This window comes from Colias croceus, chromosome 6 (assembly GCF_905220415.1).
Source record: "Colias croceus chromosome 6, ilColCroc2.1".
In the NCBI taxonomy this organism is placed as follows: Eukaryota; Metazoa; Arthropoda; class Insecta; order Lepidoptera; family Pieridae; genus Colias; species Colias croceus.
Genome location: NC_059542.1, coordinates 3,681,720 through 3,703,827, shown reverse-complemented (window position 1 = coordinate 3,703,827; position 22,108 = coordinate 3,681,720). Strand labels below are relative to the sequence as shown.

The 22,108-nt window shown below is 30.3% G+C and overlaps 1 protein-coding gene across 1 annotated transcript; it reads left to right on the top strand.

Moving 5' to 3' along the window:
- The first annotated feature begins 8,844 nt into the window (after positions 1-8,844).
- Positions 8,845-21,703, top strand: LOC123692445 (dentin sialophosphoprotein). Its single transcript, XM_045637191.1, has 23 exons — positions 8,845-9,000; positions 10,081-10,212; positions 10,394-10,594; positions 11,455-11,535; positions 11,699-14,350; positions 14,581-14,694; positions 14,954-15,025; positions 15,143-15,250; positions 15,478-15,582; positions 16,117-16,221; positions 16,538-16,651; positions 16,985-17,092; positions 17,572-17,673; positions 18,105-18,221; positions 18,435-18,554; positions 18,802-18,918; positions 19,107-19,214; positions 19,761-19,829; positions 20,115-20,195; positions 20,284-20,364; positions 20,480-20,545; positions 20,782-20,855; positions 21,057-21,703. Exons 1-23 carry the CDS (start codon positions 8,976-8,978, stop codon positions 21,510-21,512), a joined length of 5,208 nt encoding a protein of 1,735 aa, XP_045493147.1. The 5' UTR covers positions 8,845-8,975; the 3' UTR covers positions 21,513-21,703.
- The last annotated feature ends 405 nt before the right edge of the window (positions 21,704-22,108 follow it).

Below are 22,108 nucleotides of genomic sequence, written 5' to 3'. Positions count from 1 at the left end.
CGCCAACCGCGTCGTCAATATACTTTACTTATTTCTTACAAAATCAAAAAATTAAGAATATTGTAAATTTGTAACTAATATACCAGAATACTTTAACCAAATTTAAACAAATTTTTATTACAATTTAACCAAATTTCATGTAAAATGGCTGTCTTCTCTTGAATAAATTGTTTTATTTTATGTCCTTTTAACTTGTTAGAGCGCAACTGTCAACTACAGTGAGAAAAAGAATATGTAAGCTACGGCTAAAATTGCATATTTTCTTGCTGTAGTGAATCTTTCAAAGTAAAAGCCACTTAAATAATTTATTCTCATTGCTTTAAACACGAACAATAGTTTAATAGCTTAAAAACATGGACATTTTAATAAAAAAAATGTTTATCATTTATTTTAAAAAGCATCTAGGCTCTATTAAGCGTTATATTATAGGTACGAGTTAATATAATTCCTTAACAAAAGAAAGGATCAACAAAATCTTAATCTCACCGCTCTGTGACACTATCAAATTTCATTGAAATCGCTTCAGTGGTTCAGGCGTGAAAGCCTACTTAATAGACGGATAGTTTTACATTCGCATCATCGTAAACTATATACCACATATTTTTAATTCAAATCTGTATTTTATTAATATAAAATTAAAAATCCCTTTTCATAAATGACTAAAGTTTTATACAGACTTAGCTACGCAAAGTTGAAAATCTAGATTGAACTCCGAGTGCCCCTGGAAGGCTCTCGAATTTATGCCTCATTAGGTCACCTTCCTACACGTTCCTGAACTACTGGTATTTCAGTTCACCTTATACTGCTGCGGAAATTCAATTACGACCACAAACTTCCCTCTTTGTTAAATCTTTTACATAATTTAAAATCTTATCGTTCTAACCAACCTGCTTAAACCATTTTATGTTTTAAATAAGATTTCGTTTAAAATATATAATATAGGGAATGCTAAAGGAAAAATATTTCACATCTGAAAACTGAATAGTTATAATGATGATATTTTGTAAGTTTTTTAGTTACACATATTTAAAATTGATTATAACCATAGAGATAATATGTACTACGTCGTACATATATCTCGATGATTATAACGTATGTTTATAAAAATATATAATCATCTATGCTATTAACCAATAAAGCTCTTAGAAGTGACGAAAATTTACATATCTTCGATGATATCAAAAAGTGATGTCAATCGATATATAATCAATATTTTATCTGTAGTCTTTGCTGTTCTTTCACACTTTGTTAATTCTACATAATCTATAATTAGTTATATTTTCTAATCGACACCTATTTAGCTTGCGGTGCACGTCGTTTATTTAATTTATGAGCAAAGTTCGTATATAAAAGGGTGCCTGCCCGCTTCTCACACACCAATTGTGAAACTCCAAACTTGGTTGAGTTGTCTTATTATTTCTAAGCGATTCCAAAGCAACGCAAAGCCGGGATATAAATTATGAGCGAACTATTGAAAGCTGTTCAGAGACTATTGTTTATTAAACGCAGGTGTCCTCGTATTTAAACACACCGATGTGCGTATACGGTTAATTTATTCTACTACATAGGTACCTACCTACTACTTTACAGGAAAGGATTGATAAGTTGTTAGTCTCCATTTAAGTCTCAATGCTCGATCGGTTTTTTTTTAATAGGTACATCTTGATCGAGTTTCTTTTTTAATTCACACAAACACACAATTTCTCTACTTTATCTTTGTATCTTTATATATGAACCCAGGCGAAGCCATGTCAAGGTAAGATTTATTTTAACTCACCAAATTGCAAACTATTGTAAATATCTAAGATTAGATACCTAGTACCTAATATCCAAATCAGAGATGAAATATCGCTTAGATAAAAACTTCTAAGAAAATTACATTATTTTTATAATTTTATGACAGTATCAAGATTAAGGAAAGGTCAAAAATAATTTCTATTAGGTACTTATTTGCCTACCTACCTACAAATAGTAGGTAAATGCCTTTATTTTAACATATCGTTTTATACTTTATCAGGTACTAAATAAAATTTTACTGACCATATTTTAAACTTTGAAATAAATTAATGTTTGAACCTTTTATGAAAAATCCAAATTAACTATATTTACCTCGTGGTTGTATGAAAACAAAATTACTTTTTTCAGTTAGAACTTTGTTGCATAATATTCAGATTTCAGGCTGCGACATTCCCTACAAAATCAACATTTAAATCAAAAGCAACTCATATTTACGAGGGTTAGGTATTAGCGCGAGCAGCAGCCATAGGGTAAACGCAGCTATCAACGACCCATCGAAAATCTGAAGGTATTACCGACCTATAAAAGTAATTCGAAATTTAAACGTTTCCAGAACTATTCTAGCTATAGGTAGGCAAAGTTATACACGAATGTATTACTTGAGCATCGTATACTTTAACGTTAGAGTGAGTAACTGAGCAAAAAAGAGTTAAAATGCGTAAGTTGCTGCGGGGTAGCGTGGAAGCAGGACGTGTCGTACTGTTCCGTTGTTCCTTCGGGTATGTACTGTGAGTATCTTTTTAAGACATTTACAAACAAATGACATCTATACTTTAATTTATATTACTAAATGTCAATGCATTTAAGTGTCAACTTTTCATTTCTTACAACATTTTTTGAATAAAAAGTAATTTGAAACGATAAAACTTAAAATTAAAATGGGACGGTGTTAGCTTCACCAGTTTAAGTCATGGCAGGTATCAACGACCTGTAAGTCGGCAATGGCAGCAACGTAACTTTTTGTTTTATTTTCTTTTATGTTATTATATCACACTAACACAAGTGGTTTTATGGACCAGTTTAAATCTAAGCTATGAGTCTTCATAAAAATCTATTAGCGACTAAACTTTTTTGTCTAGTGTTGTGTCTTTTAGCGTTGTCAATTTATACAAAGTTATGATATTTTCGAGGATCCCTATCGAATAGTTACAGTAGTAAATCATTGTTTTTTTTTGTTTAAACATTATGCATATGTTCATATTTTGTATGACATTAATCAATTATAATCTATTTTATAGTCTGATGGTCAAATTAATTAAAATAACCATTTTTTTATGGGTCGGTAATACAATTTAGGTTTTTACTTACATACTTTAATACCGACCCATGTGGGTCGGCAATAGCAACTATAGGAAGCTATTACCGATCGAATATAGATTGTTTAGTTTCTCATCTACAAATTCAAATTGCTTTATTTGCAGAATGTAGAATAAAGATGTTTGTATATACAGATAATATTGATCCTTAAACATTCTGCTCGTAATTGAGCGTGCAAATATATTTTTATTACCTACTTTTATGACATAATAGGTGCCTATTAAAAATTATATTTTTTTTAGGTTAAATTAACATAAAACATATAATTAGGTATATTTTTTCCAGAAATATGGAGCCACGAAAGCGGCGAAAAGTATTCAGTAAAACACAACTCGCCGAAGCAATCAATCAAATAGCATAACGAAATATCCTAGAGTTTGAAATCCTTAATTTAATATATTATGTACATATATTAATAGTATTATGTTGACAACAAAAAAATACGAATATATTTGCATTTTTATTTCATTTTATTAAGATCGGTAATCATCATCATCACTAGCTTCTATACATTCCATTGCTGGAAAAAGGCTTCCTCTCACATACGATCGGCAATAGCTGCATAAAAATCGTTAATAGCTTCACAGCCGTTTTTATGGGTCGGTAATAGCAACAATCGACTAAGTCACATTGGAAATTATTTTTTACAAGATAATCCTTTATTAGAATGTATTTGCTTCAATAAATACATTTTTTATACATAACACTAGCATATAAAATGAAATTATAAATCTTTAGAAGAACCAGTATACTTAAAAAATATGGTTGATTTTGAAATTGCCTTAGAGGGGTCGTTAATACCTGCGTTTACATTTAACTTAACACCTGTACTGTAATTCATATTTAATTATTAACAAAACTAAAGTTACGATACAGGTATTTTAAAATAGGAATTCTTTATTCTTTATTTTATATATTTTGATAACTTAATTTTCAATATTTCAATTTTATCTTATGGTAACATAGGTAGTATCGAGCATAATACCTATCAATCAATATGATCCATTCATAATAAAAATAAATGAATCATATTATCAAACACCGAATTTTGCAAACTTAGCACCCATCGCTGTTGAAACTTTCGATCGATCGATAATTTTGATATTTCATTGCAATATTGTGAATACTCGTGCAAATCCATCATTAAACAACCTGACTTCAAACACCGGGACTACATACAGCATGAGCCTGAATTTGTAAATGTCAATGCGGTTATCCTTACTGTTTGCTAAAAAAACGTTTTTGCTAGCATGAATGATGAAACCAAGGATGAAACTGATCTCAATGCTAACGACGCGACGTTGTCACAAAACTATACGTTTCAACTTACCTACAACATAAATTTAATACTCTAGCATAGCCTAAATGCACAATGCTGATTAAACTACAGTGGGTATAAAAATTTTAATTGCATTAGTTAAGTTCTTATATGTGCAATCATAAAAAGTTCCCCGAGAATCTGGTAATAACATCTTCACTACGTCAAGACATGAAGTCTTTGAGTGGTTTTGACAAAAATAATGTCTGGCCATAAATTGTGCTCTCCTGACGAAGTCGCCTTGCCTCTGAGAATATTGTGGGACGCGCCGAGCCGGGACCAACGATAAAGCCTTATTTATTTTCAAATATTTGTTTACTCCACGAGATCATTTCAAACAAGAGCCCGAAAGCTGATCCAACCATTTTTTAGGCTTACACTTATAAGAATGAAACTCCATTACCATATAAAATAGTGTGCATGGGCTGACATAGCCTTAGTAATCTACATTGTTTAGCTTCAAAATCACTATGCTTTTGTTTTTCTATGTATAAACTGAATATGCAAATATAGGTACTTTTTACTTTGGGGTCTCATTTTTAAATAAAGCAACAACAATATTTCAACCTTTATTTGTAATTGCCAACTGAACGAAATGAATTACAGTGGTTTAACATAAAACAAAATGCGAAATCGATAGCTATTACAGTCGAAGTCATTTGTTTGGGATTAAAGTTTAGGCTTTTGTTCGGGAGAGACATTTGGGATCAGAAAATGTGAGCCTTTTCGGAGTTATAGCGGCAGAAAGCAAATGACGCGCAAGTTTACGAGTGCCAAGCTACCAGTTCCATCGCGTTTTATGCTTAACTTCCATTTACGCTTTTGTTCAATTTTTCTAATGACATCTGATACTGTAGCTGCAGGTAATTTTTGATTTAAAGTTGTGTTTTTACCACTATTATTGCTATACATTGCCCCGAAAGTTGTCTAATACTAAGTACTTATTATTTATTCATTCCTTTATCTAATTATGGATGTTAGAGAGTTTAAAAAATGTTCCGAGTTGAACCTCCGTCGTTTTTGAGAAAGATGATATAAAAGCTTTATTGTCCTTGTGGCTTTGAGATAGTTTCTACAAAAATGTATCTACGTCACGTCTACTAACTTTCCCTATGCACAAAATAACCTCAAATATTTGCAAACTTTTTAACATTAAGATACAAACTTAGTTCTAACATCAAATCGCAGAGCATTGTTCAAAGTAACTACAGTCTACATGTAGGAACATAGCAAGCGCAATGTTGTGCAAGTTTCCTTTCTCTCTCGGATAAGAAGCTGTGCTGTTCTCAGTAGTTAGTTAGTAGAGCAGGTGACGACATTTCCACTTTTTAAAGTTCATTATGTAGGTATAAGGGATTTGCTGGCGTATGTTTATAATTTTATGTTAATGTTAAAATTTTAATCTTGTTCATTTTGCATTATAAATTTTGTATGAAATTAAATTTATTTGCATTCAGATACAGTCTGAAAAAAATTGCATCAAAAAAGGGAAAAGAATAAAGATTTATTCTTGTGTTTTCGTATTAGATAACTATTATTTCCACCTATAGTGAAAATAAGGTTGAAATTCTCATGAAGATTAATCTTGTTTATCCCAGTAATATTACATAGGTATGTACATCAAAATATAAATTAAAAACACAATATATTGTCCCCCCACCGTCGTAATAACTTGTAAATTATCACGTCTATTAACCGGAGTCAGTGTTGCAATTTCATGGTACGACGCTTCGCCCACCGCTATTCCCTTACACAGCGAAGAGAATTCCTGGCAGCGTGGTCACCCGGCCACAGAGCATACAAACGACATGACATTCATACGCTTGTGACATGTTATATAATCTACGTAGTGTATTACTTACTCTGTGGTAACATCCACAGTAAAGTGACGGAATAATGGTTGGAATAGTTCAATAGAAGGATATGTTAACAATCAATAAGTCATAGTAAAATAATTTTTTATAACGAGCTCTTGATGTATTTTATGTTGGTATATAGATTATAGGTATGCATAGTGTTGGCTGATTTAATACAATATCGGCAAGTCACGCTCACAACAGCTGAAACGCTTATGATCAGATATTCGGTAAAAAGACTGACTGATATAATTTTTAATTTTAAGCTATTGCATAGCTTCTATCGCGGGCCTTGAGCGCGGGGACCGAATCGAGAAATTCCGTAACGAAAAAACCTCACGCTCCCCACTCCGAGTTCCGACGGGCGGAGGTGTGGCTTGAAGGCATAGCATGCAATAGCTTTACCGCGGCAGACCCCGAGTGCCACACGTCGTTTTTTTTTAAATTAGTGTTTTTCTATGAAAATCTTAATGAAAATTAATCAAAACAAACAGCGGAATACAATTATTCATACAATAGTCTGTTACGTGATGGACAGGTCAAAACTTGCGGTCGTGTTTTGTTCTACAAAAATGGTTGATCTCGAGCCCGCAGACCTCTGACCATTGTCATATCCGTCTATGAAAAGTCCGGAATTTCATAGAAAAGAGTAGGAATACTTTTTTCGTCGCTTTTTAAACTTGTTTTCTCAATGCACAACGGAGACCGAGTTTAATCACTTAAAGCGCGCTGCTTTAAAACATTATGCAGGTAATGGAATATGTAGAAACTACGTCCAACTTAAAATTTGTTTTTAATGATATATCACATTACAACGTACGTACATCTACAAACACACTGTAAATGCATATTACATGCATAATGCATATCCTCATTAGAGTAATTAAATAAACTATTGAACATGAGGGTAATTCATTATTATCTATGTTCACAATAAAATAATTTATATCAGATAAAAAATACATAAACATCGACATCATGGCGCGGCGCCATCAGTTTTATTAAACACAAAAACAAAACCATACTCTTAATTAATAAGACAAATAAACATACCGTACACAGTTGTAAAACAAATGATGAAACCGTTCCAGCTGCTAATAATAGGCTGAGGAAATAGTAAAAGCTATTTTCAGTGTCAAACGATATATATTCCTCCATCGAACCTTCATTGACCGTTTGGTGAGAGAAACGAGGCTAACATTGTTAGGCGTAATTTCTGTGAAGTGTGGAGGGTCATCAGGAAGATATAATGCCATTTCTGTACCCTTGATGTCTTTTTAAGTGCGGTCCCACTTAACCCTAACGCGGGGCGCATTTCACTATAACATGACGCATGCAAAAATAGATGTTATAAACTATGATTATAAATGGATTAACAATTTCTGCATTCACTAAAAATAAAAAATGTTGTGTGGTTTTATGAAACCACGGTAAAAGTGAAACTTTTTTTCACACTATAGACATTTAACTTAAAAATTATCGTATTTGTACGATAATTATCGTACGTATCGTGCGTCACGCGACATGCGCTACCTACACATACCAAAAAGTTTGAGATAAACTTTATAATTATTATTGTCCTACCGTATTTTCAATCATGTTGTTAATTTATAAGTTGATTTAGTATAAAAATTTCTGCGGATGAAAGAATGTTCAATACAATGGTTCAATAATGGGTTCAATATTGATATTTATTATCTACTACCTACTACCTATTAGTCATTTATCTATTACAATTATTGTGATTACAATCAATTGAAAATTGTAAAATACCATAGATGTTGTTTTCTATTAAGTATAATATGTAATAAGTGTATAGAAATTAGAAAAGTAGTCTCTAACATTTCTCTTCATCAGCCTTGTGACATCCAGACTGCCGTGTAACGAGCTTATAGTTAGTACCCTCAATAATTATTAAAGATCAATTTATTTCAAAATTTATCCATACTTACATGTTATTTTAACGTTTGTTTGTTTGTATATTTGTTTGAACGCCCGCGCCGTCTCAGGCACTATTTGGTCGACTTCAAAAATCATTTTTCCGTTGAATATTATACACTTGACCCATATATGCCGTATTAAGACTAAACCAAAGAATACTTATACTCTAAAAATAGGACTAAACTAACATTGTACTGTTAGTATACCTATCATTAGTCGTAACTCGTAGGTGTTAGAAATGTTGGAAATGAGTAGAAAACACTCACATTTTTTTTTTATATTTATTTCATCTAATTGAATTTCGGCGCGCACTCAAAATTTTTCAGCACAGATTAACAATATCATGTTTACCGGATCGGCTACATACGGCATCGGGCAATAATATTATAAGAAATTAAAGGTTAGCTCGACAAAATCATATTCGCTACTCAGAATCATTAAATAATACATCATTCAGCCGTGATTCTACCGCAGCAACTAGAAGATTTTTTACTAATTTTAAAAATTGGTGTACATATTTATTGGTCTATACTCTATACCTTATTATTTGTCTGTTGTAGTTCTAACCTCTATAGTCTGTGGTCTCTTTTGAATTGATTGACGTTTCGCGGCGTCTCAACAGCTGTTTGACCGAAGTCTCAACCTCGTTGATCTTTCTATGAATGTGACTCGGTTATTTCGTCACACGTGTTTTCGAAAATATCAAACCTAAATTCGTAAAAGACAATAAAACTAAGCAATTAAGTATGGAAGAAGATAGTGGTGTTAAAGGTAGGTGAAACCGCTATAAAGACGATGAAAACGTGCCAGCGTTTGCTTGTGTCCACCCCTTACATTTTTACTATCCTCCTGCAAAATAATTATTGGATTTATCTAATTATTTACATTCACTACCTTTACCTACCTACTTATTGTTCCTATAAAACTGTTACCTAATCACAGTAAAAACCTGTATATTATTGAATAATGCTACGACAACAGCTAAAACATGCTTTTGCGTAGAACCTTTTCGCTTTTTATTTACGTGGTGTAAGTATTATATACAAAATTTTATTATGATTTATGAGCATATTAACTAATCTCAATTACATATTTTATCAAAATGGGTTCTTTTTTATTTTTTATGACACCACTACAAGCAACGCCATACAGCCGGCGTAAGGATACGCATCAAATAACCAGATTAAATTACCCCCATTCATCTTATCCTTGTTATGCCATTGTACCTAAAAGGCATATTATATGTTTTTTGATTTTTCATCCTCCTTTACAACATTTTCACTATAATTTTAATTCCAAGACATGATTAGTAGGTTATTACTAATAGTAACTTGCATTATCTGAATTTATGTGAAAACTAGGTTTCCGTTCGCGGCTTCGCCCGCGCAGTCAAAGAAAAACTCGGGATATAAAGTAGCCTTTCCTTTCTCGGGTATCCAAATATCTCCATACCAAATTTCATGAAAATTGGTTCAATAGTTAAGGCATGATTGAGTAACAGACAGAGTTACTTTCGCATTTATAATATTAGTATGGATTAATCAAATGTACTTCTGAATTTATAAGATTATTGGATTTAATAAATGAATTCAGAGTATAAAATTAATCTCTGTGGATCACACAAATAATGTAACAATTTACAAATGACAAAGCCTTTCCAGCTAGAAAAATCCTGTACTTAGGTAGACAGTTCCTTCATACAGTGTAGTGCTTAAACAAGCCGAAATATATAAAGATTCATGCATTGTTATTCTAAATTATATCAGAATATGTTCAAGAATATTGAGAGCCTTTAACACTATATGGATAAATGTTTAAACTGTTAATGTAAATGTTGAATGGTGTTCACAGCACCTGTTACACGGCTGCGTCGGAGGCTGTCTGTAGAACAGACAGAGGAGAAGGTGTTGACACCCAACACTCCAACAAAGAAAAGAGCAACAAGGCGAGCTAAACCTGAGCTGGATCTCATTGATGAAAATGGTATGAATAAAGTAACTGATAGGCTATAATTTTATTGAATTACAGGTTCTTTTTTCCATTTAGTTATTGTTTGTTCTATAAAAGGTTTATTTATTTGTCCTCTTTTTTGTGTTTATTAATAAATCATTAATAAATTTCTAACATTTACAATTTGATAAATAAAATCTATTTACAATTTAAGTTGTTCCTGAAACTTTAACACCAAAAAGAACAACACGAAAGGCTGTGAAGGATGTTCTAGAGCCAGTAGAAGAAAAAGCAGTGACACCCTCAAGACGCAGTACGAGGATCAAGTCAAACACAAGCATTGTATCGGAGACTGCGGCTTTAGCTGTGGACTCACCGCGAGCTAAACGAGCCGCAAGGAGAAATTCACATCTTGGTATGTTGCTTTATTATATTGGGTAACATAAAACTTAAGAAGGTCACAGATAAGACTTTATAAATTAAAAATATAATGCCGCGCGGTTTCACCTGCATTGCTCCGCTCCTGTTGGTCTTATCGCCTATAGCCTTCCTTTATAAATGAGCTATCTAACACCGAAAGAATTTTACAAATCAGACCAGTTGTTCCTGAGATAAGCGCGTTCAAAAACTCTTCAGCTTTATAATAGTATAGATAAACATACTTATGGCAGTCATATTTTTTACAATATTTTTAATTAAAATTACTTAAGAGGCCTACACCACCGAAACTAGCGCCACCGAACATTTTATTTTTTCACTCCTTAACCAGATCAAATTTAAAAAATCTAGCTCGGTACTTTGCTAGTATATTACTTGTAGTATTTTTGGTATTACTTTTCACTATTCTAACTGTTCATTATTCTAGAGAACTTTTGATTACCGCCAAAAGTGGCCACTTTTGGCGGTAATCAAAAGTTCTCCTAATTTACCGAATGCAAAATAATGAAAAGTAATACCAAAAATACTACAAGTAATATACTAGCAAAGTACCGAGCTAGATTTTTTAAATTTGATCTGGTTTAGGAGTAAAAAAATAAAATGTTGGGGGGGGCGCTAGTTTCGGTGGTGTAGTCGCCTTAACAATGTGTCCTTAATTGTCTAATGCTAATGACTTTTCTTATAATATGCATATTGCATGTTTCTTTTTTTTTGTAAAGGGTCACCTTATTACTCTGTTAAAAATCTTCTCTATTCTCTCTTGTTATAATATTCTACCAAAGAGTGTCAAGGTGAACCCAAGTAATATAATGTTACATGTATTATGTTTAATTTCAGGAAGTGATAGTGAAGCTTCTAACACACCTACTCTACAAACAAGGAGGACAAGAAGAGATTCAACTTCCAGCATTGACAAGGGTAAAACTTTTTTTAATCACAGTAAATTAATTAATATAAAAAAACACTTATTAAAACCACATATTTAATTAAAATATAACATAGTTCCCATATTACAGATAGAAATTTTTTTTTATTTGAATACTTATGTTATTAAAGACCTAATTTTATTATTATGTTTTAGTGGATGCAATATCAAAGCCTGCAATCATAATAACTGAGCCCATTGTTGAAGAACCAGAAACAGTATCAAGAAAATCAACTAGTGGTAATGACACCACCAATACTTCACCTCAAAGCAATCTAAGAAAATGTCCAAGGCTTAATAAAATTCCACTAATACTAATAACTAAACTAGAAGACACAAGTGCCTTATTAAATAATGATACTAATGTCAATGAACAAAAAGAGTCCCATAACAAATCAACAGAATCATCTAGTATTTCATCAACTCAACATATTAATGATAAATCAGAAACCAATAAAAGTGATAATTCAAAATCTCTAGATTCAACAATAAATTTAATTAATAATATTGACCAAATAAACACAAAAACGAAGAATATTCACAATAAGAGTACATCAGCTCTTGAAAGCAATAATTTTAAAAGCAAGAAAAAGAGAACTAAATCTTGGTCTACTGTATGCAGTCCAAATTTAAAAGAGAATATTTTTTATAGTGATAATGAGAGTAAGAAAGACAAATTGAGTTCAATTAAATTACCATTAAGATATAGCATGGCTTCTGGTGACAACAAATTGGACCTAAATGTATCAAAAATCTCTGAAATTTGCAAAGATGTTTCTGTTACTCTCAACAAATGTGATATTAATTTAACAGTTGAAAATTTAAACAATAGCAAATTATCAAGTAAAGAATTGTTTGACAGAGAACCCAGTGGAATAATAAACACAGAAATAATAATTGAAGATTCGGATTCCAATCCGGAAAAAGCCGAACCTGAAGGAAATCATGATAATGAAGATCAATGTGTTCCAGAAGTATCTGTGCCCGATAGTGTAAACAAATCTTTGCTGAATCCAGAAATTCAGAATACATCTAACATGGCTAATGTTAGTCATAAATCTGAGAAGGAATTGAATAAAGAAGGTTTTAATGACAGTGTTGAGCCTATGGATATTGATGAAACTATCCCTGACAATTTATTGATCTCCGAACCTGAAAAAACTAATAATTCAATAAAAAATGAAGTAACAATTCAGCAAAATTCCATTATCAATTCACATTCTAAATCAAAGCGTAAATCTTCAATATCCTACAGTCCTAATAATACAGAAAATAAAAGCACTTTAATAATAACAGAATTAAAAGACAATTCTAGCAATGAAATTAATAAAAGTCAAATAGCTACAAATAATAAGTCCATTTCTAAATCTATTATGGACTTGGACAAATCTCAAAATAATGAGACAGACAGAAAAAATGTATCATTGAATTGCTTAACTAGTACACCATTACAACAAAAGAACTTTCAAAAGTTATTAGCGCCCATTAATACTTCCATAATAAAATCGAATCAGGATAATGCCAAAAGTCCAGTAGTCCAAAACACATCCCATGAATCAAAGAGTTTTAAAAATAAAAGTAAAGATGAATCAAGTGATGACGACTCTACAGAGGAAGAATCTTCCAAAGAAAAAAATGAATTACTAAATGATGAAGCTATGGATGCTGGAGATGATTATGAGTCAGGGGACAGTCAAGATGAAGATGAACGTCAATATGCCGAAGAAAACGAAATAGTTGATAAAGGTGTAACTATTTCATCAGAAGACGAATTATCGAATGATTCAGATTACGAAAAAGATTCGTTTATAGTTAGCTCAGATGAAGAAGATAACCAATTACTAGATGGTACAGATGATGACTTATCAATGAGTGACAACGAGTTGAAAATGACAGCAAAGTCTAAGAAAAAATACGATGAACGCATGGCCAAACAACAAAAGAAAGCCTCCAGGGAGATGTTTGAGGCACGTCATAAACTCGATAATTCTAAGTCTAAGAAACGTATCTCCGATAGCAAGGATAGTTCCGATTCATCTGATGAGGAAGCTCCAGTCCTCCAAAAAAAGAAGAATAGAATGAGATTAGATTCTAGCCATGATACCAGCACAATATCTAATGAAAATTCTGCAAAGAAAAATAAGAAAAAACGCTTATCTGAATCTATCTGTAATGAGAGTGTTCTTAATGAAAAAGAAATCACTATGCAAAATGAAAGTTTAAAAGAGAGTGATCCACTCGAGGCAGATATAAAATCGGAGCCAAAAACCCCTAAAAAGGACATGGATTCCACAGTAGACTTTGTAGATGCCAATAATGCAAATAACACAATCATTAATAAAAGTGGACCAAATGAAAACTTATCGGATCCATTACATGCTTCAATGGAAGATGAATTGTCGTCTTCAGACAGTGACACCAATAATATAATCGATAATTATGATTCAGTTCTGAATTCATTGAATAAAAACAAAAATCCTAATATTGGTAACGCATCACTCAATCATGAAATGAAAACAAAAGAGAAGAATAAAAAAGCACCTGTAATTGATGATTTGAATCTTACACAAGTGAAAACAGTCTTCAAGAATCTAAAACCAAAAAAATCTGAAAAAGAGTCAAAGAAAGAAAAGCAAATGCTTGAATCATCTAAAGGTGGTAGTGATAGTTCATCGGATTCTATTGATTTAAATTTACTTTTCTCTGAAGAAAGCAATGCAGATTCCTTCAGTAACAAACCCGGTAATGATAAGGACACTATTCCATTGAAAAAGAGTGAAGCTAAGACTAATATAAGCATTCAGAATGGTAAGTAATTTCATATTGAAGTACTTATCTTTATAAATTACAAAATGCTTCACGAAGAATAAAGCAAAAACTGTCGGTGTTACTCAGATAAAAGAAAGAAAGAAAATTTAAAGAATTTTCCAAATTGGCTTATAAATTACAAAACTTATATGGTATAAAAATTACGAAAAATTAAAAAAAACTTTATTTGTTTTATACAAGTTTGTATCTTATTTTAAAAATATTTTTAGATCAAGACGAAGCAGATGGCGCCGTAAGCTTTTTCATTGACACTACAGGTGAACGCAGCAGTGAAGAGGGTAAAGAAAATATTGACAAAGAATTAAATATGTCTGTTGATAATGGTAAATATTTTTTATTTATGACATAATAAACATTTGTATATTTTTCATGATAGTGAGGTCTAGGTTGAACTTATGATTTATTCTGTTTTCTGTCTAACTAAGTTATAAGAATGAATGTATATTGTATACGAATACATAGTAAGATACAAAACCACTACAATAGCCATTGTAATAGCGACTTTAACTTAAAATAATCTTAAGTGTAAATATTAAAATAAGAAAAATATGTAATTTAATAATTTTATTTTTTGCATTGCAGACCAAAGCTTGAAAACGAGTGCTAAGAAGAAAAAGAAAAGCTTATCTCAATCAATGATAAATGAAGCAACAGGTATACAACAATAGCCTAATTGTTTTCATTTACTTTATTGAAACTATTTACTCTATTACAAATAAATTGATAATATATCATAACATTATTGAATTAATATTTTCCGATTTATTTTAGACGTACCTTCTGAAGAAACAGACCAAAGTGAGATACAAGCTAAAACACCCAAAAGTGAAAAGAAAAAGAAGAAGAGGCAATCTGAATCGCAAGTTGACTCCACAACAGGTATTTTTTTATTAATTTAATTATCACGTATTACTATTTACTGTCAAAAATCATATATGTTCTTAGATTCGGTTGTAGCTTTTTAAAAAAAAAATGAAAACCTGACTATCATCATTTGGTTATAATTAAAATAATTTCTAATATTAAAATTTTGGTAACATTAAATTATTGGTATATTCATTTATCCGTGAATATCATTAAAATATTTATTTTTGCGTTTTCAACAGACATCCCCGCTGAAGAAATAACCCAAGAACAAAATGAGTCACATGCAAAAACTCCTAAAAGTGAAAAGAAAAAGAAAAGGCATTCAATATCACATATTGAACAAGGTAATAGCTCGTAATAATAGCTTTTAATTATTATTACGACCTAATCTATATAATATATATAAAACTCAAAGGTGACTGATATAGTGATCTATCAACACAAATTGGGCTGAAATTTGGCATGCAGGTAGATGTCATAACGTAGGCGTCCCCTAAGAAAGGATTTTCCGATATTCTTACGGGAACGGGGAAAAACGGGGATATACGTACAAAGTCGTGGGCGGAAGCTAGTAAAATATAAAAAAGAGCGTGTGAGCACACGTGTCAGAAGTGAAACTTCTTTGGAAAGATTCAAAAATACCAAAATCGTTGCTATACTCCATAACGTGACACACCGTCACGTCATGACGCGACCTTAAAATTTTACTCTCAACGCGCCTAAAGAAGTTTCACGTCAAAAAATACTTACTTAGAAATAATAATAAATAAATTATTGTTACGCAATTCACCATAATATCCATCCATCCTTACAAACTATCGCGTTAAATATGGTTTAAATACTATGTGGTGTTTTAATAAATATTTTTTTTTTTTCAGAAGAACCTCAGGAACAAGATATTATTGTGTCCAATATTAAAACGCCAAATAGTGAGAAAAAGAAAAATAAGCGATTGTCGGTATCCGTCGCTGATAATTTAGATGGTAAATAAAATAATCATTATTTATTTAATATATTATTTTTTGTCACAGCCAGTGAGTTTAGTATTGATTTGGATTTGATAAATATTCCTGTACTTATATTATACTACATATTAGATTATATACTCCATAATATCGTAAAAAAGAAAAAATTCATATGCTACTGTAGGCGACAAATCCAACAATGCACAAATCATGGAAAGAATTCAATCCATTTTATATATAAAATTTTATAGTACATTATTTAATATTTGCTAAAAAAAACAATGATTAATATCTAAAAAAATAAAAGTGTTTATTGTTTATTTTTCATAATCAGAAGCACCATCTGAAGGAGTTACCTCAGATATTAATATTTCAACTTTAAAAACACCAAAGAGTGAGAAGAAAATGAAAAAACGTCTTTCAGAATCGCAGGTCGATACAACCACAGGTAGGCAGATATTTTATTACTCTCATCATCATCATCATCAACCCATATCCGTTCCCACTGCTGCGACACGGGCCTCTTATGGTACAGGCCATGGCTTTATCACTATTGATTACAATTTGGTTATTTATTAATATTATTTCTAGAAAATTTTAAACTGAATGAAAAAAAAATACTGAATTTATAAATTAATATTATTTATTTACTTATAAATAAACGATACAATAAAGTATAATTATAATTCAAGTTGCATACAAATAAGCCAATCTCAAAGTAACGAAAACTAAATACTGATGTTCATTAACATATTTATTGTAAAATATGATTAATTTTCAGAACAAGGAGTTGTTATTGAAGAAGTAATAGATGTATCAACTCAAAAACCAAACAGTGAAAAGAAAAAGAAAAAGCGAATGTCTGAGGCACAAGTGAATATAACAATAGGTATGTAAATAAAATTTATAATTTTGTTATTAATTTAGGACGGCAAGAGACTGCATTAACTTTAGATTTATCTTAAAGAAGTATATTTCATGCATTATATGTTTTTCCTTTTATTAATAACTAGCGGTCCGCCCTGGCTTCGCCCGTGGTACATTTTTACGTTTTCTCTCCATAAGAACCATCCTCGTACTTTAAGAAATGTAATAAAAAAAGAATTAACGAAATCGGTTCAGTTGTTCTCGAGTTATGCGCTTACCTTCATTTTGCGATTCATTTTTATATTATAGATATCTGAAATCATTTTAGTGTTGTGTAAAGTACATATTATAGAAAATGTGTTAATGTATAGTGATAATATGATGCCTCATTTATTTCAAAACTAGCTACACACCGCGGTTTTATCCACAAACTTACAATATTCTTAACAAAGATTCATACCTTCTCACAAAAACATTAATTTCATACAATTTTATTTTAAGATGAACCTGCTACAGAGGAGGGCAATCGTTCTCTAGCAAAAACACCGAAAAGTGAAAAGAAAAAGAAACGCCTATCGGAGTCACAAATTGCTGCAACAGAAGGTAATTTGAAATTTAGATAAAAAAAATCTTAAGTAATATGTTCTACTTTAATATTTTAACTGCTATATCCATATAAAATTTAGTTTTTTTTAAAGCGAATTGAACTACGTATTTACATAAATAAAGAGTACTGCTTCCCAATTAATTATATATTTACTTGAGAATATATCTACATGTTACTAGTATTATAATTACTTTTATGTATGTTAACGCTGTTAGTACACCGACGCATTCGCGTGCGGCAGCGAATCTCTGCGAAACTACTGCGTAGCGAAATATCTGCGGAACGTTAATAAACAGCAATTTTTTTTTTTCAACTTTTTCGCAATGCGTCTGTGTAATGGCCATTTCGCAGTTCCTTGCAAAAAAATACTGACATCCTTGTCATTTAATTAAGTAATAATAATCGTGGTTTTTTTTTTCATATAAAGTACCACAAATTGGAGAACAATCTTATAAAGAAGACGGCAACATTTCAGTATTGAAAACGCCAAAGAGTGATAAAAAGAAAAAACGCGTATCAGAATCACAACCTGATGCAGTTGAAGGTAAAACTATTTTCATTGATTTTTTAAACGCAATAGTAACTATTAAGTATATTTTAATAGTTTTATATAATATAATTTTTGAAACCATTTTAGATTGTTGATGGGTTTTAATGTGTGGTATTTAGTCATTAGAATGATCTTATTATGTTTTGAAATGTGTGTTCTCTTTTATTACTTATATTTTTTCTTTTTTTTATTTATTATTTTAATAAGATATACCAACTGAAGAAGAACCTGCTGCAAAGGATGGCAATATTTCGCTATCCAAAACACCAAAGAGTGAAAAGAAAAAGAATAAACGCCTGTCAGAGTCACAAAGCCAAGAAGTAGCAGGTATATAATATTATTATGTTTAGATAATTTGTTAGATTTCCTATAAAGAAATAATATTTAAACAATAATCTATATTGTCATATATTTTAGAATTTTTAACCATCAAAATAGTTGTATAAAGCTTTAGGTATAGATTTTTAAAAAGCTTGTTGTCGTAAATTCTCAATAGTATTTTTTTAAATCATATCAAAGACTAATTTTGTTATAGTATCCAGATTACTAATTTTTAGTTTTATTTCATTTTAAGATCCATTGGAAGCAATGCCTATAGTGGAAGGAAATGTTTCGCTATTAAAAACACCAAAAAGCGACAAGAAGAAAAATAAACGACTCTCAGAGTCACAAACAGATAACATAAACACAGGTAAAGATACATTTTATATATTATTTGATTACATTTTATATTTTATATATTCAGAAAAAGACAAATATTATTATTTCCACTTGAATTCTATAATCTATTGTATACCATATTGTTTTTAAATAAAATATCTTTATAATTGTCTTGTTGTGAGGTCTTTTTATTCATTTTAAAATATATTTACATTACAGATACACCAAGCGAAGAAATTACTGACTTAAATGTATCAATCAAGACACCAAAAAGTGAAAAGAAAAATAAGAACCGTTTGTCAGCATCACAGACGATACATGTTGAAGGTATACCATTATTTATTATTTAAAGAAAATAGTAGCCACCGTGTTTATTTTTATTTATTTTATTTTATTAAGGCTCATTAGCAGCTGTACATCAATTTTTACATAAAAAATACACAAAAAATATAGGACGTGATGACAACTAATAAAAAATGAGCACTGCATGCACTACAAAAATTACAAAAAAAAATAAATTAAATAAAAAATAAATAAAAAAAATAAGTTTTAGTTAATTATAAGCTTTTCATGTATTGTATTAGGTTTGGGGTTGAAATATTGATGAGTCTTTAAAATAGTAATCAATAAACAATTTGAAAAAATCTGGGTCATATAAAAGAAAATATACATGTCTTAAGATTTATAATTTTTAAATACAAAAGGAACTCTTATTATCGAGTATCATTTACTAAGAATAATAAGGTCCATAATGTTAAATAAAGGTCTACTATCACTAAGATGTCTTTTGTGATTTTGAAATAAACGTTAACATTAAATCTATGAATGATGTAAAAATCGAATAATAATTTATTAATAACCTTTTCTTCGCAGAAAATTCCGATTCCGATAGTCCGCTGGAAATAGGTGTTGAAATGAATCAACCAAATATTGAACAAAATGGTGAGTTAAAATTATCATATCTAACAAAAATGATGGACATTACACTAGAGAACAGCATTATCGTTTTATTTATCTAATATTAAATTAAATGATAACAATTATTGAAGAAAACATATTATTTTTATTTTTTTTAAAGAAAATTATGAAATAAACGTATTTTATTTTCATTTTAATTTAGTAATATAATTATTATTATACTAGTCTAATTAAACAGTTTAATAAATATTTTCAAACTCAAAATAACTTTTTTATGTAAATGTAATTTTAAAGAAGTATCTTTTGTAGATGAGGAAACAAAGAAATCAAGCGGCAAGAAGAAAAATAAAAAGAAGGGTCAATCTAAAACCGAAATTCAACAAGAAACTGGTAATTATTTTGTTTATGCGATAATGTAAATAGCATTTTTTTTCCTCGTGTAATATGTACTTACATTTTTTATTTATTTTTTTTCTAGTTCAAGTATTAGATGACAGTGAAGGCAATTCCAACAAAAAACGAAAACGACCACAAAATTCTGTGGAAGAAATATCTGGAGGTATTTATAAGTTGTCTTTAATATTATATTTAAAATAATATTCATTAAAATCCGATTAAAATAATATGTTGATTTGTAATTTGACATATAAATTAATATCACTCAAATGTTTTAGATGTTGAAACCTCTCAGTCGAAGAAAAAGAGAAAAATAATGAACAATGAAGAAGAAATATTGACTGGTAATGTTAATGGAGTGGATTTCACTAAAATCTATTCAGCCCGCAGACGTGACAAACAGACAGACAAATACTTTGGCATTTTTATCTGAAAAATACATATATATATATATTAAGTACCATTATAATTTATTTATTAGATAGAACATAGTTTAACAATGATACTATGTGTAATAATATGTATTTGAAACATTTATTATATTTTAATACTGTTGTTATAATCTATTTATTTGTTATAGAACCTGAAGAAGGCAAAAATATAAAAAATAAAAAGCGAAAACAAAGGGAAGATGATGAATTGGGTGTTTCAAAGGTAATAAAAACTTACTATATGACGTATTTTATAATAATAGCTAAGATAATCAAGTTACCTACCTTTTTGATTGACACTAAGCTATAAATTTGTGTGGGTGTTATTGATTATTAATTGAAAAAAAATTATAAATCGCATTTTCTAACAAAACGACTTATTAAAAGAAAATATTTAATCCCTTATTTACAATTATTTTACTAGGTACGCAAAACCAACGCTCTCACAAAAATGCCCGTGCCCCGTTTGCCAACTTCCATATTGAGCCAATTAGATGACAAACCGAAAGAACAAACCAAGAAAAAGCCCAAAGTAGTCGCCACAAGCGGGTTCATCGTCGAAGAAGTACGGAGGAGCAAGCCGTCCAATTACCTTGAAGAGAGTATTTATTTACACGAAGACTCGCCCAAGAAGAAAAAACCTAAAGCTAACATTCCTAAACCAAAAGTGTTGCCTACAATGCCCACAGCTTCTACATCGAACACCGGATATACGACTAATTTCAAAGTTAATGTAATCCCCACTGAAACCAAATTCGTCGCTCAAAAGAGTAACATAGTTAATTTCAAAGAAGAACGTATGTACAATAAAAATATTAAACGTTTAGGTACCTATGAAATGTATAAGAGACAGAGGAATATAAAATTGTCAAAGTTTTAGAGATTTTCACGTTTCAGTTATGTTAAAACTCCGCCTGTTATAATTATGAATATTCTTTTCTGATATTCCGCTATTAGTTATACTCATTATACAATTAATTTTTCTTATTGTATTCATATCGACTAAAAAATATACCGGCCGAACCTCCTCCCTTTTTTGAAGTCGGTTAAAACTCTTTCAATCTTGTATTTGTGTTTTATTTAAATATATTTTATGTTTTTTTTTTTTTTTACTTTGTCTATTTTATGTTTAGGATTATTATTATAATTATTTCGATTATGCTGTCCCTTTCATGTTTCATTTATTTTTTGTTTGGACTGTGAAAATATGTGAATTAGAATTGATACGGCGAGTGTTGATGGACTAGTTTGTATTTACCGCCATTTGTTTCTTTACGTTAAGTTTGTAGGTTTTTAACTAGATGGCGCTTAATGTTGTCAATAAAACAGTACTGCGACCATGTGCCTTGTTTTTATTTAGGACGGTAATTTAACGATAGGATTCTGTGAATTATTTGAATAAAGTTGTTAATTAGTACAAAAACATTGTTTGAAAATACTTAACTAACTAATTTCATATACACAAACCAAACAAAT

Bases quoted from the DNA above. Each gene is read 5' to 3' on its own strand.
- LOC123692445 (XM_045637191.1), top strand. From the start codon at position 8,976: ATGGAAGAAGATAGTGGTGTTAAAG. The intron at 11,536-11,698 runs GTAAAACTTTTT...ATTATGTTTTAG, and splicing joins AACTTCCAGCATTGACAAGG to TGGATGCAATATCAAAGCCT. The intron at 16,652-16,984 runs GTAGGCAGATAT...ATTAATTTTCAG, and splicing joins GCAGGTCGATACAACCACAG to AACAAGGAGTTGTTATTGAA.